The 25,510-nt window shown below is 26.7% G+C and overlaps 1 protein-coding gene across 2 annotated transcripts; it reads left to right on the top strand.

Annotated features, from left to right (window-relative positions):
* Window positions 1-24,953, top strand: LOC107437413 (uncharacterized). 2 transcript variants are annotated; one of them, XM_087156957.1, is made up of 10 exons: window positions 1-127; window positions 11,402-11,521; window positions 11,741-11,867; window positions 12,627-12,707; window positions 13,292-13,336; window positions 15,730-15,785; window positions 17,521-17,599; window positions 21,016-21,144; window positions 21,261-21,338; window positions 23,514-24,953. In XM_087156957.1, exons 2-10 carry the CDS (start codon window positions 11,424-11,426, stop codon window positions 23,637-23,639), a joined length of 819 nt encoding a protein of 272 aa, XP_087013083.1. In that variant the 5' UTR covers window positions 1-127; window positions 11,402-11,423; the 3' UTR covers window positions 23,640-24,953. The 2 variants fall into 2 exon arrangements, with proteins under 2 accessions (XP_087013083.1, XP_015904899.3); XM_016049413.5 differs by lacking the exon at window positions 1-127 and adding an exon at window positions 8,072-8,545.
* Window positions 24,954-25,510: the final 557 nt, after the last annotated feature.

Here is a 25,510-nt window from a genome sequence, read left to right on the forward strand (position 1 = left end):
CTCAAATAAAAAGAATTCATAATTATATTCGCATAGTAGCAGTCGATTCCAGTAGCAGTCTTTACGGTTATGGTTATTAAATGATGCAGTCATATACGCTGCCTCTATACTCCTGAAGAAAAGGACTGTAAGTTATATTTGCATAATTATTTTTTAATAATAGAAAGTACATTATGTCATTGGTAAGCTTTTTATATTTTAGACAAAGCTTAAAATGTGCGTTTAAGAAAATGGACACAACTCAAAATGCATGTTTAGGAAATAAACATAGCTATTTAAGAAAAGGCACATAGCATACCATTCGTTTTTCAAACTTCACTTATGAAAAAGTTTTTTTTTTCTTTTTTTTTAAGTAAAGTAATGATTTCAAATAAATTTGCAATGTAATGCCGTCCATTTTCCTAAATCACTTAGCACATTTTCTTTTTCATTAGTCTCCTTTTAAAGTATATTAAAAGTCAGCAGTTTTATTTTCAAATTGTCACGGGTTCTATACATTTATAACAGTGGTATAAAATCGACATCGTATGCATTTAGATGCTTTAAAACCACTCTTTTGTTTAATGTACAGAATACGAAGAGTTGTTTGAAAAGTTACACCTGTAATATTTAGCTATCTCGACCCCGAAGTCCAGGACCTTGCCCCATAATAATTATGCTTAGCGTTCAAAAAAAAAAAAAAAAAAAAATATGACTCTTCTTGTTTAGTTCTCAAATTTGGGCCGAACATTGAAAAGATACATTTCCAGCTGTTGCTATTTTCTTAAACATGTATTTCGAGCTATGTTCGCTTTCTTATAAACACGTATTTCGAACTGTGTCCATTTTCTTAAACACGCATTTCGAGCTATGTCTATTTTCTTATAAACACGCATTTCGAGTGTATCCAGAATAGAAAGCTCATCGACGATATACTTAGAAATCCTGCAGCATGCCATCCTATTAAAAGGCATCTCCCTCTTAGATTTATGGCTAAATTTCTGATTTGAGGTTTTTTTTTTTTTTGTGTACTTAACTAGCTTTTGATGATTTAGTGTGATTCAACAACAATAGCACTATACTTTTAGGAAACGGTTTAAAAAAATAAAAGGGTAGTTTTGTTAGATTAGGAGAAATAGTGCTTATTTTAAGAACTTCTATATATTTTTTTCCTCCAAAAATGCAAAAATTCAGACAAAAAATATAATTATGCGACTTGTGACTTTGAATAAGTGATTTCAAACACATTTATCTGTTTTTAAATATTTTGAAATTTAATTTTCTTTCAGTTCGAACAAGTAAAACCCGGTTTGGTAGATGTTAAAGCTAAATAATTTTTTACCGTTAGTTTTGTTAAAAAAGACATAAAAAATATAAAAACAGACAAACGTATAACACTAAACTACCATTCAAAAAATGCTTATTGCAGAACTGTATTCATATAGAACTGTATATTTTTTCTCAGAAAAAATAAATAAAAACCCATAATACCGCACACCTTGTGACTCAAATTCTGATTGGGTGACAACTTTGTATTTTACATGTTTTGAAAGATACTGCCGTATTGAGTAAATACCAACCATCAATTTATTTGTAACAGTTAAATAAGGGAACATTTCCTTCTTTTACTCACCACTATAGTTTTAAGAAAGCACTCTTCTTTGAATTCAAATTCAAAGATAAATATTTATAACGCTAATATGCTCTGGTAAACAGAACTAATATGTTCCCGTGAACTAAATCTTTATACAACACTCGTGTTGCCATTTATTTATTTTATTTATTAATTTTTTTTTTTAAGAAAAGAGAAAAAGGAAACGTCATTTTAAAAGGACGCGGGCACAAATGGGTTAAACCATTAAATATCTTTCACATTTGCTGCAGCTAAGTAAAAAAGTACTTCTTAAACTTGAAAACACGATACTATAGTACAACTTGGAAGGAAACATTTTTCAATTTAAGAGCTTTAAAGCAGCAGCAAATTTAGATCAAAGCAAGGATACTGTAAAAGGTATTATGATTCAACAGATTTTTTTTTCTTTTAAGATTGTACATTTATCTTTTTTTTACCGTGATCACATATACGCGATCACACCATAAGGAAAAAAAGAAGAAGAAATAAAAGCATGCTGTAAGACCACAAACAGAGATCAACCACAGAGAAAACTGGATTCAACCACAAATCTGGGGCAAATAAGAATTTTGAATTTTTATAAGACATGTTTCTAAATAAAGCGCGAAAATAGTAAACCTTCTTTTGATTTTTAATGAGTTCCTATACATTTCTCTCAAGCAGCTCATCCCTTTGCAATCAAAAATGCACCTTTCAATATCCCCAAATGGTCGTTAAGTAGCCCGGGACACCCCGGAATACTAGGTCTTTCAAGGGTTTAATAAGAATGGACTTCCAAATATTAGGGAAAGTTGGGGTACTCGAAAGATCATTAACTTAATTATTAAAGTTCCACAATATATGGAATGTTTCCCGGAAATCAAGGTCGGTAGATTAAGAGCAGAGTTGAATGAATTTAGAAGAAGTAAACTCAAACCTATAATTAAAATTCTAACTATGTAGGGTGATATACAATAGTTTAATATCCTCATTTTGTTTTTTATGTTCGAGTCGACATTTTAAGGGTACGTTTAGCTCGGCTAATGTACGCAAGATCAGGCTCACAAGAGATTTGTTATATACCCTAGCTATTAATATCGGCAATAGGATTTTTAAGCTTGGGGAAATTTAGTTTTTTTTCTGGGGCGAAAACGACTTTAAACTCAATTGGGACTACTCTTTGGATAATCAAATTGGATAATCTTTGGATAATCAATAAGAAATCAAATTATTAAAGTTCGAATTATAGAATTGTTCTAATTCAAACTTTTTTATTTTTAATTACGTAATTAGCAACATTTTATCCTGGTTTGGACAGTGCTCTCAAATTAATTTTTCATTTCCATTTAATGCCCCCAAAATTTAATTTTCTTCGCTGGAAAAAGTGCTTTTCTTAATATTTTACTTCTGCGAATATAGTTAATCCTCTATTAATGTAAAAATCTGGATAAGTTCTAAAATGGTATTTTTTTAAACATAAAAACTTTTTTCATTTTCGGAATGATTAGTTACACTGTATGGTTTTATTCGATTCAGAGGGGAAAATAAATGAAAACAATACTTCATTTGTCAAGATAAAGTCATAAACGCAAATAGGTACAAGTCAAACACTTTGATTTTTGTACATAAAACATTTATAACATCTTATCTGTTGGTTCTATCGTTTGGAACTTGTCCTTATTTGATTCGGCATGAAGGAAATTCACCTGAAAAAATGCTATATTTGTCTAGACAGCATTATTTACATCTCTCCACTTCCCATATATACAATCCCCATCCAGCCAAACATTTTACCAATTCTTACGAAGAAGGTACTTATCTGTTTTTTACTGGACTAGAATTTTCTTTGTTAGGGTTTCAAACTGAAAATTTGTTTTTACCATATAATAAATTATTAAGAACAACTTGTAAAAAGTAAAATTTCAATCTTATTCACTATTTAAATTAAATTTAAAACGAAATAGTCCAAAAATATTTTATTAAATATTTAAGATAACTCACTAAGAGCAAACACTGTTGCAATTTTTAATTCGTTAAAAATTAACTCAAGTTCAATCTTAAAAGTATGAAAATTCAGACAAAACTCATAAAATTTTTAAAACTAACAATCTACATTGAAACTATGAAATCGCAAAATATATTATTTTTTGAAGTGCGTATTAACAAATTTTGCAGATGAAATAAAAATTTAAAAAAAACTCAATATATAACTAAACTAATAATTCTGGTTTAAACTGGAAAGATTTTTAGTACAGTACACATAAAGAATATGTTAAAATTTTCGGTGAACTTTTAATTCTGGTCAAAAATCGAAATGCGCTTTTAAGAAAATGGAATTAGCTCAAAACGCTCCCTCCCTTTCAATGTTCAACTCAAATTTAACAACCAAGCATGGAATCTCGTATATTTTATTATCTATACAAAGAACTTCCCACGCCACAAAGTCTAAGGCTCTCTGCTGCCATGGAAATAAGGAATCTTAAAGGGTAGCTTTTACCTCCCCTGATTCCCTTTTTTTTCGCCACCCCGAGCGAAAACTTCACTCAAATATTGACCCAACACCTTACTTGAACTAGTCAAACCTCGCAACCATAGTCACAGCCACTGCTCCAGACGTTTGAGGAGGGGAGTTCTTTCCGTAAACAGACTATACTTAGTTTTCCTTACTTTTTTTGAACGCTAACCATTATCATTATGAGGCAAAGTTATCATTACGGGGCCCAGACTTCGTGGTAGGGGTGGTTAGGAATATTACAGATGCAAATTCTCAGGCACCTTTTTGTGTTCAGAATATTAAAGAATAAAGTGGCTTTAAAAATTGTTAATGTAAGCTGTAGTGGCTCAGGGAACAGAGTGCTCACCTCCTGGTGAAGTTACCGGGGTTCAAGTTCCAGTGAATGCTGGTCGATACGAATTCCGCACCCGGTTCGCATTGACCATAGAGCTGACGTAAAATATGCTCAGTGATAGACGGATAATGGCTTAGAGTCCCCTTGCCATCAAGCTAACCGTGGGAGATTTTGTGGTTTTCCTCTTCGTGTAACTCAACTGCAGATTAGTTACACCAAAAAAATTCTCCACGAAAGCAAATTTGATCCCAATGCTTGAATCGGGAGTTCCCTTGCCTTCTAAATTGGGTTCAAAATTTGAAGGCTACGGAGTTGAACATCGGTAGTCGTAAACTTAAAATTGGCGCGGTTGTTAAACTACGGTTATGAAATAAAATAAAATTCATACAGCGTCAATTTAATACTGCTATTATAAATTTTTAGGACCTGTGACAACCCAGTAAAAAAAAAAAAAATTTAGTTTTAATGGCTACTCAAAAAAGTTTTATTTAAGAAAAATGTCTCTAAGCGATTCGGCAAACATTATGAATTTATATGCCTTGATTATTTTATTCTTAAAAAAAAAGAAGAAAAAGAACAATTTTTGTAAGGGAAGTTTGAAAAACGGAATTAAATGCCATGTCCACTTTCTTAAGCGCGTAATTTTGAGCTGCGTCCAGAATAAAAATTCATCTACGACATATTGCACAATAAGAATATTTTAAGCATATTGCACGTCAGGGTGTTGTTTAAAATAGATATTTAAAACATATATTTAAACCATACACTTAAAATAGTAAACAACAGACCTCAATCTTTAGAAACTACATTCCATAGTTACAAAAAGCTTATTAATAATTAGAAGAAGTACAAAGAATGTGCATATGTGTAATGCAGGGTGTGCAGTAAAAACCACCCTTAATCTTGTATTTAAGGGTGGTATTTATTCTTGTATTTAAGGGATCCTAGTAAAAAATATACACACTTAAGATCACAAATTAATATTTAATCGAAAAATAAATAAGAAAATGAAAGCCACAAAAATGCTACTGAATGATACAAAATATTGTTATGGACAGGTGACACAGAACACGAAAACTTGCTTGATTGCTGACTGAAGCTTGACGATTTTTCTGATATTCCTCTTTCACTTCTCTCTATATTCTTCCGCAATCAGACAGATTTCAGGGTTTTCATCCCCACATTCCATTCATGTATTTTGCCAGATTTTGATAGCTGTTTTTTCCCCTTTTCTTAAATAATAATTAGCGGCTTTTAAATGTGTTTGTATATTTGCCTTTATTTTTGACAAATAATCTAAAAAAAAAAGCATTTAAGGTGATCTTTAGAGTACAACCAGTAATAGCCATACGCCTATTTTTTGTACCTATTTTAAACTTTTTTTTTTCTTTTGGTGACCCTGGATTGTGGATTTTAACGAATGATATGTTATTGATGGATGGTTTAAAAAAAGAAAATTCACTAAGCAGTGAAAGAAAAAAATTACACACTATTTGATTTTGAAAAGAGGCATGACATTATGAAATAATTAAAGCTAAGCAATACTGCATTACAAAACTGATATTTAATATCAACAAAAATAATTAATTTTCAGAAATTATTTTCATTTTATGCGTAATAGATTTTTCTTCTTTTATATTGCAATAAGTGTTGTAGGGCTAAAATATTTTTACCCAGACCGCATTTTTCCTTCAGTGGGAAAGGAAGGAGAAATAAACGTTTATATTCTGTTCTCTCCCATCTGTATAGTAGTAGGAAGAACATTAGAGATAAATTAAATTCTATAGATGTAATATAATTCTTTCACGTAATTAAACATACAGGGTGTACCATGCTGACCAACCTTAAAATATACTTTTAGAATCCTTCTAAAAAAATTCGAAAAAGTATATCTGTTAATTATAGGGCAAAGTTAACGGTTAACACCGGCCAAGAGAGACTTAATAAAACAAATGTTGATGAAAACATTATTTGTCAATCGCCACCTGATTTCCACTATTTTCATGGAAAATGTACTCCATGCGCATTTTATTATTACTTTTTTTTCAGTTATGAAGTTATAATGAATATTTTGTAATCTTCTGCAAATTATTTAATTTCGCGAAAGTTTTTAACAAGATTTCTTCATTTTAGAAATGAAAATTATAATGATTATCAAATATATATTGAGAAATGCTTTTAAAGAAATATCAACATTATCAATATCAACAGATTTTTTAATCGTTAAAAATTTCCAATTTATTGAAAATTTGACACTGTTAAAAGAATAAAACTATAACTGGCCATTGACCAGTAGCAAAATTTCCTCCTTTTACCCTACAACATTAGATGCTAAATCAATATTCAAGCAATGAAAAGAACATTAACGGTATCGGAATCTTAACGAATCGCAACAGACGAAAAGGGACAGAAAACATCAAAACCTGTTTGATTGACCTGGTAAACTGAGAGGAGCTGAACTGTCTTTATTATAAACTCCTCCATGTTTCTCAAACAATCAAACGGATTCTGATATTTTCAGTACTGCCTTCTGAACTGTTGATTCAATAAATTTCAATAGCGTTCGTAGTTTTTCTTTAGCGTTTTTAAATATTAATTGTATCCCTTAATGTGTATACGATTTCTTTTCTTCATTTTGGGGAAGGATTCAAAAAGTATATAGTAATGGCAAGTTACGGAACATCCTGTGTATCTATATTTTAATATTATTCTTCGCTTAAATAAAGTTTTTGAGAAATATTTCTATTCATATGTAATTTTTAGTTATTCCTGTTATTGCTTTTCTAATCATACGATAGAATGTCAAGCTATTACAACCATTAGTGTAGTTCGAACTATGCATGGAAAGCAAAAAATTAAAATACTTTGTGAATGGGATTTAAAAAAATGCTGATGTTTGCGAAAAAGAAAGAAAAAAAAGAAAGGAAGAAAAAAGAAAGAAATATGAATGAAAAAAAGGAAGGAAAAAATATGCGACAATATTTTTTTTTTTTTTTACATATTACGCAACTTACAGTTTAGAAAACAAAATATATAAAATAAAAGCATGTAATATTCGAATTGAAAGTCCCGGAACGGCGTTCCAGCTTCAAAATAAAGTGTGACCTCTGATCGATTCCGGTCTCGCTGCTCCCTTGCTTGCAATAATATATGAAAAGTGCCATAACAAAAAAAAAAAAATAATAAAAAAATGGAAAGTTTAATAAAAAATTAAAAAAAATCAAGAGTTTTTTTTTTCGTTTATTAATTTATCATTTTAAAATATTATAAAAATAAAAAAAAACATTAGCTCCTCTTAAAATACATAATTTAAAAAAATAAAATGTTAAATTTGAAATAAAATGAATGAGAAATATCAATTTTATATATACATTGGAATTAGTTGATTAATTGATTTAAGGTCTCACTCCTACAAATATTTCTGTTACCTTTATTGTTTTCTGTAAGTACAAATGTATTTTGAATAAAAATTGAAAAACGAAAGAAACGGGATAAAGAAAATGAAACTACTAAATTTGCAACTACAAACGAGCAATTATCTCTGAATATTAGCCAATCAAATGTTCCTGACCGATCTGCACCAACATAAATGACTAGGATTGGCTGTTACTGAGCTTGGCAGGTTTTACCTATCAGGAAAAATAAAAGTCGCCAATATTGGAGAACATTTTCTCGGAAGATATATGAAAAGTACTCAAAATTCTCAACCAGTTGTAATTCGTAAAGTTATGAAAATATATAAATTGTCTGAGATTAATGGATAGAAATCGGTGGAAAGATTTGATATGTTTTAGCTACAAATAAGATTGAAAATATACACCTTGCTTTGGCGCTAGTGTAGGTGATACTGCTCATACCTTGGTAAACAATAACCAAGGCTTATACATTTCTAATTTTTCTGCATCAAAACAAATCGTTGTCAACTCGAAGTCGGTGTGTTGTTAGGCTAAAGAACTGTCACTTCTTTAGATAAATTGTTATCGTTACACCTTTGTGAAATTTGAATTATATTTCTATTGTGTAATGCTCAGCTGAATTTATTTTTAAGGCACGATAATTGTTCACGTGAATTATGATCATTCCTTTACATTAAAGATCTGAAAAGGTATGACCATTAGATTTGTCCGTAGTATCTATCTTTAATTTATTTGTACATTTTTTATTATTTTGTATGTAATTAAAATTAATAAATAATCTTTATCAAATTTTTACCTAAGATATTTGTAAAAATGACGATTTAAATGCATTGATATTCATTAAAGTTACATAAAATTAGAGACATATGTTGTAGATAATTTTGTTTTCTTTTCAACTAATGCAACAAACTACCAAGTTGGATGAGGTTTTTATTTAATAGAGCGATTATTCTAGGTGTATTGCTTAGTTGAATTTTGGTAAAAAATATTTATTTAATGGTAACACTTGTGTTTACACTATAGGGCTTAAAAGTTGCTGTCATTGAAATCGCCAGTACTTTCAGTTGTTCGTTTGTCAGTATTTTATTAGTGTGTTTAAAAGTTTTAAATAACTTTTTTCACATTTATGCTTAAAAGCTGTGTGTTGATTATTTACATTAATTTACAGGAAAGTTATTTTAAACTAAACATATGTTTTTAATGTATGTTATGTAATTGTGACAATAAAATCGAGTAAGAACTGGGTCAATCCAGGTCCAGTTTTAAAAATTTATGATAAAAAACAAGTTCTGTTTCTACAAATTATATAATTTTGTTGAACAACATTTAAAATAACAGAATCAGCTTATTTTACAAAACTAAATTTATAAACTGCAATATTTAAATTTGTTTAATATTAAAAGGATATTTAAAAAATAATAAATTTCCAAATTAAAGTTAATACATTCAATTATTCTGCTAGCTAAAAATTAAAAAAAAAAAGAATTAATTATATAAATAAATATAATTAATTCTTTTAATATTATTATAAAATAAATAACTAATATAATAATATAATGATTAAATATAAATAACTCAAAGATGAGTTATGCAAATAAGAACTAGAAAATTAAAGAATTTTTAAGATTATCTTATTATAGCTATGTTATTGAATTTTATTATCGAACTGTAACTTTGATTACAACTAATTTAATTGTCACCATTGTTAATTGAAAAAGACATTGCAATAAATGCACCACTCTCATCTTGTTCAATTTTTTTCAAGTTTATTTAATTGTGTTTTGAGAAATATTCACTATTGATAACCAAATAGTAACCCAATATTCAATAAATCCTGAGCCCAAATACTTAATACAAGAATATTTTAATTTGTTATACTTACATAAGTAAATTCACTAAGAAGATAAATAGCAAGTTAACTATTAACAAACTAATTTTTTATAAATTTGCTGTTTTAATATGTTGTAATTTTGAAATATTTAGCTATATAAATATGTTGAAATATTTTGCTGTTAAATTATGTTGTAATTCTACAAGTTTACTGTAATATATATTTCGATTTAAGCTGAATTTTATTAATAATTTTTAAAAAATACAGGCATGCTGAGTATCATTTACTTTGTTAAAACTTATTATTAATGTATTTGTTAATTTTTAAAAATTTAAATAATTAAATTTCACTTAAAAATATACATTAGCAGCTGTCCATACTTGATATGGCAAATTTTTTTCAATATTTTTGAAGCAGTGCTTCTCATTTTCACAAAGTGTCTCATTTCAATACACAGACTACACCCCTCTTCTTGTTTAATGTCATGCTAAATTGTATAAACATATGCAGTAATTCAAAACCAAAATATGTGTTTTATAATCATAATTCAAATTTTATTTTTTTAAATTTAACTATGTGTTTTAATGACATTTCTGAGCATAACAATAATTAAATATGCAGTTATTTTTATCAAAATATTTAATAGTACCAACGAAATAAAAATAATTATCAACTGATTTTAAATATTTTTATTTACTTACTATCACAATTTTACAAATCTCCTCTAAATTTCTGAAATTGTTAAGTTTCCCTAATTCTAAATTTTTGAAATTATTAAATGAACTGTTTTAATTTAGGTGTATCAGTAAGTTTGAAAGTTTTTGTTAACTAAGATGTTGCTTTTCGCATAAAATGTTATATTCGACATTATTGGCCATTGAAATGGGCTACAGATGGAACATAACTAAGGGTGTCTAGCATTTTTAAAAAGCCCTTAAAAGTGCTTTTTTTTGGGGGGGGGGTTGTAAAAAGTGCTTAATTTTCTATCATTTAGAAAGAGGTTTTTTCTTTGCCGTGTCGATTGTCTTACTAAATTACGATAAAGGCACGATTTTTGCAATTTTTTCTGCAATATTTATCAGAAACTATCTATTTTTATCATGATTATGTGAAGTTTGTGAAAATGTTTTTGAATTTTATTGGTTATTTGTTCATAAATTAAGAACTTTAAAGAATAAAAGAAAAAAATTACTGCACAGATCCTAACTAAGATTTTTTTGGGGGGAAAGTGATTAAAAATATTTTTAAGTGCTTAAAAGGTGCTTTTGTTGAAAAATCTGGCTACGCGCCCTGTAACAAAATTTTTTACCTCCAGCAAAGCAACACTAGGTATGCTTTCTCCAATAGCATGTAGATAGTCATAGAAGCTGGAAGTATGTTTAGTTTCTGCCTCGATTTTCAAACTGATTAAATTGAGAAACAATATTGAACTCAAAACTGCATCAAACTTAGTGCTTAAAGTAAGGATCATGGAAATATTAAAATATAATTTTGACTATCTAAATGCAAAAATATTATGATAAGGAGAAACATCATAACACATTCCCATACATCTGAGCAAAGAAAAAGGAGGATAAGAAATATAACCTGTCTTTTTCCCCATATGGGGTATTCTAGTTAATTGTTGTTCTTAATGTTTATTACTGTTAAAGATACATTCAATTTTTTCTTCTTTTTGTAAACTGGCGTCTTTAATCCAATTTCATATTTTTAGGTAGGCTCCATCTCTTTCAAAAATGATTATTCTACTAATTATTACATCTAGTTTCTTCTCCTTTATTACAAGTTACAGCATTGGAATAATATCAGAAGATTCTCCAGTTATTGAAATCAGGTAACAGTCTTTTAATAATAATCTTATATAAATTTAATTCTTATAAATGAGCTGTTTAGATTTTTCTTAGTTCTAGCATTATTACAGAAAAATGAATTTTTCGAAACATATTTCGAATAGTAACTTTCTAGTTTGTTGTGGTCTTTTTTAACATTTATGTATTTATTTCATCGTGTAATATATTTATTAAATTTATTTAACTATGCATATTTATTTTAGTGATGGAGAAGGTTTTATGAAGAGAGCTGTTTCAATATTTGGAGATTCCTCACAAATGTCACGTCTACATGATTCAATGCATGGAGTTAAGATGGGCATTTCATCCGATGTTTGTGATAATGCTAAGGTACGTTTTCATCTTATTGTTTTCTTTATGTCTAGAAATGCTTAATTTTTCTTTCTCATGTAATGGGTATAAATTTTAAGTTTCATTATCAAATAGCAAATGCTAGGCCATAATTTGTTTTAAGCACATATATTCCAAATTTAGTTATGCCTGTATGTAAACTTTTAGAATTACTGATTAAATTAATTTTTAATTAATTTTATTCCCAATTGTGTATGAGCTGTACCTTTGTGAGATTTATCCATTTATCTAAAGTTTTTATTTGAGATTATAAATGTAAACTAAATAAATACTTTTGTTCATTGTTATTTTGAAAGATTTGACCCAAAACTGTATATGAGTTTAAAAGTTTCTGAAATCTATTAGGTATTTCTGAAATCTTTTGGTATTTTATGATTTTTATTTAATTTGAACACTTTGTGCATAATAACCACTTTCACTTATAATTTATCATTAAAATCTTGTAGCTTTGCCAATTTCTTTTTGGCTATAATTAATCTTTGTGTAGTACCTATTACAAAAACTACTGTTGCACATTTAGTTGAAAACATAACACATTTTAATCAAAACTTTGGAAATTGTAAAAATTATTTTTTATTCACTCTATTGATACTAAGTTGGTCATTTTAATTATTATTTTAATCATTTAATACTGCATATTTACTTAGCTAAACAATAAGTTTATGTCAATTTTTTTTAAAAATAATATTAAATTAATAAATGTAGTTCGTATATATCTCTCTCTATATTTATTTGTAGGATAACCTTTCTGTAGACTGGGATGGATCCCCATTAAATTACACTTGCTATCACCCTAAAAATCGTCTCCCTGTCGTTAAGGTAAGTTGAATTATTAATAAAATTGTCGCTTAAATTTGTTGAAGATAATTTTGTAAACTGAGTCTTATTGTTTGAAAATAATTTATAATGGTGTATACTTTTCATATTTTAATTTTTATATAAATTCATTGAATAACTGTTACTTTGGACCTAATTTTAAATCTTTTTATAATTTTCAATTTTATCTTAGCTGTATTTTAGAACTTTTAATGCAAGCCGTAACTAATCTTTTTATAAATGATTGTTATACGTTTTATTTAAGTTAATTCCTACAGCTTACATTCTGATTCTTCTTGTATTTTTTTAATTTTAATATATGGAGTCAAAATACTGAAACACAAATATCTACAACACCTAAATTCTTCTATTACTCAAGGTTATTTTAAAATTCTGGTTACATGCACCGACTTTAACATTGCATAATATTTTTATCATATTTCTACTCCATTGTACATATAGCAAATATTGTAAGTTTTATTCTAAATTGATTTTTTATATACATTTTATTTTGATTCTAAACTATTTATCATTTGGACAAAAACTCTTTTCATATTATGATTTTGATTGTGTTTAATTACTTTTAGGGAATGAAACCAATTGAAGAATGCAACATTCCATCTAAATATATTGTAAGTATATAATTGAATTGACTTACATCAACTCAAATATCTTAAAACTTTGAATGTACTGGCATTTTATTTAAAAAAAATGACTAATTGATAGTTTATTATCTGTTGCAAGGCAAGCAAAAATTTAATAGTTTGATTAAAACTGTGACTACTAGCATAAATGTTAATTATATATTTGTGTATTAAACTGTTTGCTAGTATTCAGATAATGTTATTACTTTCTAATTAATAATAATGCAATGACATATGATAATCTGTAATAATAATCTGTTATTATTGAAATGTATTGCTGTTTTTATATACTTTGTTCAAAAAATTTATAATTTTAGGTAATGATTCTTAAGGTAGAGTATGTTTGTTAAGTTTCAAAAAAAATTTTTAAATATGTTTTTATTTTCTATAACTTTTATAAATATTTTTATAGAATTTGTTATTCACTTTCTGATTTTTAGAAGTAAGAGGAACTACATATTTTCAGTATTTTTTTACTTTTCTACATGATTATTTAATTTAATAATATCAGTTCATGTTTTAGGCTCCTTTTAGATTTAGGATAATATTTAAAGTTAAAAAGAAAATTGGCAAAAATTCTTTTCCAAAAAAATAAATATAAATAAATTAGTTAAACTTCATATATATTTTTAACGATTCGATTAGAAATTTTTTTTTTTTATCAAGTTAGGGTTGTTTGTTTTGGGTACTTAAATCATTGTTATAAAATAAAAGTCTATACCTTAATTAAATTATTATGTTGTACTCTCTAGACATTTGAAGATAGATATGAAGCAATTGAATCATTTTATGCCTTTACTAACCCTTTTATAACAAATTAATCATGATAAATTTACTTTATTGATTTTAGTAAACTTTTAATTAACTAAACTACTAAAATCAATAAAGTAATCTAATGCCATTATAGTGTCTTTAAAGATATGATTCTTTTTTGTTTTATTTTAAATAAAGAGATATACCTAATTTAGTTTAAAAACAGATTTATATTTACATGATGGAATATTATATTTGAAATGTGCTACTTTTTGTCTAGTTAATAAATTAATCAGGCAAATTCTATTTGTATTGTATTAAAAAAAAAAAATGTTGCTCACTTTCCTTCAGGTTTCTTGACTTCAAGGCACCCTTGTAACATTTGTCTTTTATTGTGCTAATTTTATTTTTCTATTTTATTTCAGTTTCAATTGTAACATAATTTGATTTTGTTACCTGGAATGCTAATTTTAATTCTTCAACATAAAATATCATTTGTGTTTGTCACATTATATCTGCATTTAGCTCTTATGCTGTTAAACAAGCATTAAAAGTGTTTTCAGGGTGGTCATGTAACAGTGAATTTTATCAATCTTGATTAAAATTAAATTTATTAAATTTAATTAATTAATTAAAATTAAATTAATCAAATTTATTAATTAAAAAATTTAATTAACATATTTCATTAAAATATATGTTGGATATGTTTACTCAATGTTTAGTTTCTGCTGCCATATAAAGGACTACCGGTGGGATTAGTGGTTTATACATACTTATTTTAGTTCGTTTCTTAAACAGGAGTATCATCTGTTTGTACCATCTGTGATCAGTTTCAACATTCTATTCATTTTTGTTAGTCGCACTTGTTCTAAGGAATTCAAATTGGTGACTTTCTCAAAGTTGTGACAATTCACCTCCAGTGGTGCACTATCAGACTCTTGATCAGTCACAATCATAAATTTTGTAATTTTGTGTTCAGTTCGTTGATGCTTAGGCCCATTTTTTTTCAGCCTCCGTCTAAAGAGCTACAAACGCATCTGCAACAGTCTGTCTCAATCTGCCAATAACATTCAGATCTTCTGAATTAGGATTTAAAATATGTATTTTATTTTGAGTATTTAGAATCTCATTTCACTTTAATACATAGTCTTACATTTCACTTTTTTACACAGTCTTACTGCTTATTTATTAGCACTTTTAAAAACTTTGATTGTATTTTTTCCTCTTTATTAGTTATGAAGCTTAAATGGGAAAATATATTTGAATTCATTTAAAAACACATATAAATGGTTTTTTAATGTGGTGTATTTTAACCCAAAATTTATAACAATCCCTTTCTGTTACTTTTAAATATCAATCAGTTACTTATAAAATAAAACTAGTTACTATAAATTTTTACTTACTATAATTAGTTACTATAGTTAACTCGTTACTAGTTAACTATAATTTTTTGTACGTATATGATAACAAAATAAATTTTGTATGACGTAGATATTTTCAATTAGAATTTATATGTAATCATTTGTTTTTAAATGTTTTAAAATTTATCTGAAGAATTTGTATCTTTTATTTATTTTATCAGTGTTATAATTTTATTTTACAAAATTGATATCAATTTAATTTTTCAGTCAAAACATGTCTGTATGAATGAAAAGATTGAATATGGTGTGTCTATTCCTACTTAGTAAGTTTAGAACTTCGTAATTATAAATTTTCTCATATACATATTTTTATTTATTTATTTTTTATTTACACTATTTTACATATTTGCCCCTTTGACTCTGGGATACAGAAAAAAACCCATTGTTATCATTTTGGATGTTAATTTTGTTATTTAAGCTTATGAGATCATAAGATTTTTTTCTTTCAAAGTTAACTGACCTTATAATCAATGCATAAATATTTTCCTCTTCATATTGCTCTACATCAAAAGAAAATTTTTTCCACTCCTTGATAGAAACTGAGATATTCTACCTTTTACAGGAAAAGGTCATTATGCTTAAGCAATGACCCAAGAAGAGGAAGAATCAAAGTATGACGCTTTTCTGCAAAATTTTGCTTTTTTCCACAGAAAAGTGGTCTATCATGAACTTGGGAAATCTAAAGTTTCAAAAACTTGATTTGTTGAACTGGGGGACTAACCCTAAATAGTGCAAAAGTGATTCAAAATCTATTCTACTCACTGTGTTGTTTCTGAATTTTTATTAATTTTAAATAATATTAAGTAATTAAAAATTGGAAATTTTCTTTATTATGAAATTTTATTAACATGACCATGTACTTATTTATATACTATTTTATCAGTAAATTAGATCTAATTTATATGATGGAAATAAGCTTATTAATTTTTAATGTTTAGTTGAATTCAAAAATAGTGAAACATTTTAATTAAAATATTATTAAAAAAAATACAAATGGATTAAGTAATTTTATTTTCTTGCAAGAAAGCAACTTTTTTATTAGTTGTAAGGTTTTATAAAAATTTAACAGTGCCTATATAGACTATTTTCTTACTCTGATTCTTTTCTGGTTATAATTTCATCAGCAAATATTTGCTCAGTAAGATCATTGAGCAAATAAAACTCTGTTAAAGTCATAAAATCCCAATTAATCTGTTTCTCCATTAGGAATAGCTTTTGACTATGTTTTTGTCATACAGTTTGTAGGTAGATTGTTTTATGTGTTCAATTGCAAGTAACAGAACTTTACTTTTATGCTTGTTTGATTGTAGTTATGATTCAGGGTTATTAAAAACTAAATCAATGTAATAGCTTCCAAGTAATAAACTTTTAAGGTGTTTTTGTTAGAAATGAAATATTAACTTCACACTTTTTTTTACTCATACTATTAATTTCCTATTATTTAAGAAAATATTTGATTAATTTTAATGTGATTAGTGACCTTAAGAAAAAATATCTTGTTCTAAATTCTAAACAATTACTTTTGTTTTTCTTTCCAGATTCACCATAATTTTGCTATGTTAAGCAAATATTTAATCTGAACACCTTATTTGTCAAATTAAAATCAAAACAACTATTTTAATCTCTGCAACTTTATTGTGCAGAACAATAATTACACATTTAACAGGATGATATAATATATTAATCAACAAAACCACAAGAAATGAGTAAAATAGAACAGACAGAATGGAGCTGATTTTGAAATGTTCTATTTTTATGGCTCTTCAGATTATTTTACTTTTTAATTGATGTTTTTGCCTTTATTTAATTGTTAATCCTTCTTTATATTCACTGTTATATTTTTATCATTCTAATCATAATTTTTTTATAAAAATATAGAAGATGAGCGAATGCAGTTGAATAAAATGAATATTTAAGTACATTTGATCGTTTTAATTTTTCTAAAGTTACTGAAAATTTCTCATTAAAAGTGTTTTTAAATTGTGTTCTGATTTATAGTGGAAATCATAGACCCCTGTGGCCAGTCTATGGTGAATACATATATGTTCCTCTTCAGCGATGGTTGCATAATTTAGAGGTATATTTTATTTTTAGACAAAGTAATTTGTTCGTAATAACTTATTTATATTGTACTGAAGAGAAATCACACACTCAAAGAAATTTTTCTTTTGTTTATTTTTATAAAATTTTTAAAGAATAGATATTCATTAGATTAGTTCAATAGATTAGTTCAACTGAAGCAAAAAGGATGCTTTCCTTCTCAACATTTGACCTATTTTTTATTTTTGACATTAGACAGAATGGGGCAGTTGAGTATATTCCTACTTATAGATCACTCCAAGTATGCACTCATAAATAACTGTCTATCCCAGTTTTTTTTAACGCTAAATTTTTTAAAATTTCATTTAATTCTAAAATCTAAAAGTCATTCCACTGGCTACCACAAATTATTAAAGTCTGATTTATTATCGTAAATTTCGTTTAATTGTTTTTTTACAAAAATATTTAGATGACAAAAGATAATTTTATTTCTACTAACATTAAAAAGATGTAAGAGATGCCAGAAATTATTTATTAGACTTGTATTTTAGTAAGTAATACTAATATATAGAAATTTATAGCAAGTAAGATATCTATGGCATGAAAGTGTCACTTACTATTAGTTCTTAGAATGAATTTCATATAAATTATTTCACACTATTAAATTTTTCAATTTTATTATGTATATCAGTCGTGATTTTTCTTCTGAAATAATTAATTGTGTTAGATTTACACTGAAAAAACATAAGCCAAATAAATTGTTGCCGGCCAGAATGGAGACACTGGTCATCCATATCTTGGATAGTTTAAAAAATGTGTTAAATGAGGTTTTTTTTTTTTAACTTTAAGACATTTTAAAAATGTATAGAAACTTGAGAAAGCTGTTTATAAAATATTTTAATCCTCTTTATTTTTGAAACTTGAGGTAATAAATGAATGTTTCCTTATCATACTACATTTTAAAATCTGGGAAACTGATTTTTTTCAAGGTGTCATTTGACACGCGCTTTCTCTGAGCATGTCGTAGTTCGTTTATTTTCATAATTTAGTGTCAGTTGGAAATTGATGAAAGAAGAAAAAAAGATTGCTACTTGAGAATATATTAATTTGATGAATAATTCAACATATATAATTTTTCTATATTATTTTAATGTTTTCCCTTCAAATTATTATGAAGAAAACCTTATCAATAATGTCATTTTTTTAAACGCTTAATAAGCTTGTCATGTCTGTTACCAAAGAGAACTATAACCATTCATAAATTCCTATTGTGTTGATTAAAAAATGTAAATATATGTATGGTAACAGACTTGACATCATTTTCCAGACAGCGACACTTAGTTAATTGCTTTTATAACTTTTTTGGGATATAATACAGTCAAACCCCGCTATAGTGAACACGGTTTATAGTGAACTCCCGGATATAGTGAACGAAATATTCGGTCCCGTGCCTTGCTATACACGCATAATGTTATTTTTTGTGGATATAGTGGACCAAAAAAGTGAGGAAGTTGGATATAGGGAACTTTTTTCTATCTTGGACTGATTTTTTTCCTCATTTTTTTGTAATAATTTTGAAATTTCTACTTCAAAATAAATACATATACAGATTTTTAAAACCATCTATAGAGGGGAATTTTCTTGTTTGTTTTTTTAATCTCACTTTCCCATCCCTAAACAAACCAAGCAGATGTTTCCAACCCAGGCAGATGATGTACATTGTAAGGTGATAAATGCATATGCATTTTCTGTCAGAGATAATGAGTATTTATTCATTATTGGTCAAAGGGTTGGACACTAATATGTGTTGATAAGGTCCTCATTTCAATTCCTTTTTCAGTTCAGTTCAAAAAAGCCTGCAAACAAGTTTCTTAAATTTAACTATGGTGAGCAGTAAACGTGAAACGTTCTTCATTGATAATAAAATGAGCATAATCAGTAATGAATTGAAAAAGGATGCAATCAAGCTGATATTTGCAGAGAATATAAACTATTCAAATCTACTGTTTGTAACATATGAAAAAATAGGCAGTTAATAATTTCTGCTCATGAAAAAAATTTAGATGCTAGAAAAAAATTTGAGAAAAGCAGATCACATGGATGTAGAAGAAGCATTACTGAAGTGGTTCGGCATTAGAAGAAGCCGCAATCTCCCAATATCTAAACAAATGTCAATGAATTTGCAAAGCGAGACTAATTTTATGCGCTAAAATGGCAGGTTAGACAGGTTTAAAAAGCGGAATAACAGAAACTCAGGAAAAATTATCTGATAGTCGGGAAGTGTTTCCATATCTTATGATGAGGATTGCTCATCAGCTAGAGATTACTAATTTTTTTTGTACGCAAGACGAGGAGTAATAAAAAAATAACAAATTTTTTGCTACTACATAATATTTTTCAGTCATTTATTTGAATAATGTGTAATAAAAGGGAGGATTTACAGAACCATTAGTTAAACCTGCGTAACGGATATAGTGAACTCCCGGTTATAGTGAACCGAAATCTCGGTCCCTTGAAGGTTCACTATAGCGGGGTTTGACTGTATATAGTATTTTATATAATTATAAAATGTGACAAACTAGAATTTTTTCATTTTTGATAAGTAATTCTGGGAAAAACGTTTCATATTTTCGGCAGCAAAATTCTCTTTCAACTTATTTTATTAAAATATATTTTTTTTCTTAAATAACATCTTATAATTTTATATTTCTTATACATAAAAGTGTCTATTAATGCTCATGTTATAAAGAAAAATCATGTAATTTTTCTTACACCTTCAAGAAAAATGGGGGGGTCAAGATAAAAAAGGGCCGTTTAAATATTAAAGAAGCGCCTAATAGGGCAGGAAGGAGAGGTAAGAGTGATTCTCACATTCGACACTAAAATCTAATTTAATCAAGTTGCACTTTAAAAAACTTCAGGTTTGAAATGAAAAATCTTCAAATTTGAAGTAAAAGCTAAATTTGGGAAAAGAAAATTTTATAAAAACTTCTTCTAGGTGTTTTTAAGGTCTAGAATATTAACCACAAAAAGAAAACACAAAATATTCCTAAAGATTATTCTAATAAAAAAACTTCTGAAATTAATTGAAACATAAATTCTGCTTTTTGCAAAATAACATAGTTTATTTTAATTTAATTTTAAAATTACAAAATTATTATAGATTACTGCTGCTAAAGTCAAACCAAAAACAAATGGGCGATGCAATGGGAAAGTGATACAAATTTCTCACTTAAGTGTTGTGATTTACTTATTTTCGCTAAAAATGGAGATTTTGGGAGAAAATTACCAAAAAGCAGGCTTTCGTAATATTAGAATGGCTTCCAACAAATGGCCTCAAATCATGAATGTGTCACATCTATTGAAAATTAGAATTTGTATTATTTAAGAATCTAAAAAGTGTTATTATAAAAAAAGGTCAAAATATACACGTATTGTGGTTTACTTATATAGCATGGAGCTGTTGTAATGTTATATCATCCTTGTGCTGAGCCCCTGGAGGTGGAAAGGTTAAGAAAAATAGTGAAAGGCTGCTTGCGTAGACACGTTATTACACCATACATGTATCTCTCTGCTGATAAAGTAAGAAAGCTCTTAAGTTGAATTGAATTTTGTATAATTTTGTTTACTCTGCTGAACTCTGATTTATTAAATAACATTTTGCTTTAAGTGTAAAGAACTGTTTTATTTATTTTCAGCCTTTGGCACTTGTTACTTGGGGGTGTAAGCTACTAATGAACCATGTTGAAGAAGATGTTGTCAAATCATTTATTAAGGTAAAAGATAGTAACTATTTTTTAAACATTTAATTGTTTTATTCTTAAATAACTGGGTACATTTTTTTTGTATTTGTGCGATAAAAGTAATAAATTTGGGTGGAATTTAAATGTGTTAGTCTTTCAATATTGACTGATATGTGTTATCACATAAATTATTTGATTGTCTTAAAAATGTGTAATTTTCAATCTTTTTAAAAATTTATTTTATCAAAACTAAAATTTGAATATTTTGTTTATTTTTATTTGATTATACTATAAATTTTTACATTTAGGCTACATTTTTAAAGCATAATCATGTAGTTCTTTTAGTTAAAATTAGTTCTTTAAAATGTTATATGTTCCCAAAATTTTGGTAATGAATGCATCAAAGATAGCATTTCATTAAAATTAACTTAATATCTCAATCTCATTAAAATTAATATAATTGCTTTATTTACTTTAAATTTTCAATTGATTATAACCATAACTGTAATTAAACAGAATGTAACTTAGCATCAAGTTTTTTCTTCTGATCTTAAAGATTCTAGATTTTTAGAAAAATCTTAGTACTTTTTTTCTTTTCTTCAGTAATGTATTTAAATCTATGAATTCTTTTAAAAGGATAATTTTTGTTTCAATGTAAACCTAAAAAGTATTCAAAAATTTTTTTTATATAAAAATTATTTGTCATTAAATTTTTAAAAATAAATTTTAATTGGACAAATACCCTTAGTAGGAAAGAAAAAGACTCGAAAACTAAAAAATTTTATCTTTTAAGACTAGTCCTCTGTTATTAGTCATCAAGTTTTTTTAAAAATCAAACTTAGTTTAGAGCACAGTGAAATCAACTTAGCTAGAGCATGTAATGTATGCTGTTTATGTTTGATTCATATGTCCTTAAACCTATATCCACCCTGAAAATATTTTGATTCATTAAATAAAGTTCTACAGAAGTATATTTGTAATCTTACCTCCATGATAATAAAATTCAGGGAATACTCTTCACAAATTCATAAGTATTCCATAGAACAATACTGAACATTTTATTTACAATTTATACACAATGATCTCCTGTCTCTTCTGTGTCTCAAATTAATCCAGTTACTTTTTTTTTTTAACCCAGAGGGCACTTTTAACTTCATTAGTTTCTACACATTTTTTTCAATGAATTAAATTTATGATTAAGAGTGATCGAGATGCTATTAAATTAAAATTTGTTTGCCTAGAATATAATTGATGTATGTAATGTATTTTTCTGGAAACCGAATTTGTGTCTTTAATTTCACTAGATTTATTTAGTGTCTAGAGCAGCAGTTTTCCTAATTTTTTTCAGTCATGGGACCCTAAATGATCGACCTGCATTTTTATCAATTGAGTTTATTAGCTATTGTGAACATATTGACCACAAAAAAAAAGACTAATTATTTTTAAAGTGTGAGGAATATCAAATATTTGCATTGTTTGTTAATGCTGGTAGTTTAATTCTTTAATCAGTTAAATAATTATCAAGCAGTTTCATTCACAGGTCCAGTCCTGCATTTAGTCTAGTTCAGACTTTGTTTTTGGTGTATGAGTATGCAAGTTGAATTATGGTTTGCATTGAAATGAAAACTAAAAAGAACTGTTATAAAAGTCGGAAATGGTTATTAGAGAAATGTGTTCCTTTATCGTTGAATTTTGTTTAATTTTCGATTTAAAAAGTTGCATTCAAGAATCAATTTTTTTTCATTGTTTGTTAATGCTGGCAGTTTAATTCATCAAGCAGTTTAATTCACATGTCTGAATCTGCATTTAGTCTAGTTCAGATTTTATTTTTGGTGTATGAGTATGCAGTCTGAATTATGGTTTGCATTGAAATAAAAACCAAAAAGAAATGTTAATGGAATTTTACTTTAATAGTTTAGTTATTTATATGAATTTTAAGAAATAATGGTTTATTGATGAAATACAAATATAATACAGGTTTTAAAAATCATAATTAATTAAGTAAAGTCCTAACTTTCAGAACTTCTGTAATCTTTCTAAAGAAACCTCGGGCACAGTGGAACCGCTGGTATAGAATAAAATCAAATTTTGTTTTAATTGTTTTGCCAATTGACAGATTTTATATAAAGTGAAATTAATTTGCCTTAGTTGATTTTGTGTTCAGAAGAAATTTATTTGATTGAAAAATGATAATTAATTTATTTCTAGGCTCGAGCATTACGTGGACCTGAAGCTCTAGCAAAAGAAGGACAATATCGTTATAAATTATTAGATGTTGCTATGATACCAGAAGGATCTAGTTACCAAGATAAAAAATTATGTCCATCTTCATAAATCCCTTTTGCCATTTTTGCCCTTATGTGACATACAATTCTTGGGACATAAAACCCAAATTTTATTTTATTAATGCATAAAAATAATTGTTTTATTATTGATACATAAGTTGGATAAATATTTCTGGTTGCAATGCTACAGCATGTGTGCATAAAATGATCAAAATTTAAAACAAAATACATTGATTTTTACTTTTTTGGTGAAAACTTGTTAATCTGTATTTGTATGTTTTAAGGGATCAACAAACTATTTTTTACATGTCATTTTATTCAGCAAACAAATTGTTTTGTTTATGTTAAACGATCAATTAATTTATATTTTTATGGATATACCACAAACAGCAAAATGAAATGAATACTAAGTGAAATATGTGTGTACAAATTCTTAAAATTAATTTAAAATGTAATTAAAGGCATTCATAAATAAGTTAACATAAAAATATTAAATTTAAGGAAAAAAGTATAGATTGCAATTAAAATAGTTTATCTTTTGTTATAGAATCAAAGAATTTATCCTTCAAATGGATTTATTGGGTACTTAAGTTTGAAATCTATTTATATACATAATTAAATTTTAACAATAAGAGGTATTACTAAAAATATTTAAAGTAAAAAGATATTGGATATTTTTACTATATTATGTTATTAATTTAAAAAAAACTTTTTAACAAAACATAATTGTCAAAACTTAAAATATTCATTTCATCTTAGTTAATATATCAAAATTACTATAATACCTAACATAGGGATCAATTTATGATTGAATTCTTGCTAAATATTTTTTGCCAGTTTTTAAATACTTAAAATTTTTTAAGTAGGTATACTTTTTGTTTTCAATAATTTGTCCTAGATCTCTCAAAAAAGGTATAGCAATTATTTACAAGTTTTCTAAAAGCACTCTTACAATCAAATCGATTACTCCAAAGCTACAAACTTATGATTCTTTTTAAATATTTTACATATGAAACTAAAATAACAGCTGGTATGGAAACAAATTACACATATCTGTAATAACAAAATTAATTTATCTTCATTTGATTGTATGAAGTAATCTTGAAGTATTTTTCAGGTTTTTTTTCACATAAATATTTTTTGCAATTTACTAACCCTGTCGATATACTTTAGCATTTATGAAAAACATAGAAACAACAAAAAATTTATTTTCACCCACTAGCTATTCTTTTCTGTAGTATCTTTAGTTGTGCCATATTCTTTGTACATTTTTAGTTTTATTAGAGAATACATTTAATAAATTCTCTTTTTTGATGTTCAAAATATATTTTGTATAACTTAAATGTGTCAAACCTAATATAGATATAGAATATGAAAAATTACAACTTATTATTCAACTCACTGTCTTTTAATTCAGTATTTCCTTCTTCAGTCTCTTTGTTTCATAGTTATGATTAACCAAAATCATTTACTTATACTCAGTTCAAAAATTAGTTCAAATTTATGCTTGTTGATATTAAATATAAAAATTGCCCTTTTCAAAAACAGTTAATTTATAAGTTACATTGAACACTTCAACATTCCTTTTTTGTTGCATTTTTTTTCTACCTGACAACTTTGTTGAAGAACTTAAATTATTTTTTTTTTATCTATTTAAAAGTATTTACCGTTTTAATTAAAAACTTGTGATATATTATTTTTGTGTATTTTGCGTCACTATATAGCCTTTATCTGTTATAGTTTTTTAGCCATTATATGTCTGTATAAAAGTTATGAGTTTACCATGTTTATTGAATCTAAATATCTATCAAACAGCTTGTTATCTTGCCATATTAAGACTTGCATTTTTAATAATTAAAAAGCTTGTTTTTTATACTGGTTTTAAAAAAATAATACATAAATGTTTATTGTCTTATTCAT

This window comes from Parasteatoda tepidariorum, chromosome 2 (assembly GCF_982258835.1).
Source record: "Parasteatoda tepidariorum strain Cologne lab strain chromosome 2, Ptep-v5.0, whole genome shotgun sequence".
NCBI lineage: Eukaryota > Metazoa > Arthropoda > Arachnida > Araneae > Theridiidae > Parasteatoda > Parasteatoda tepidariorum.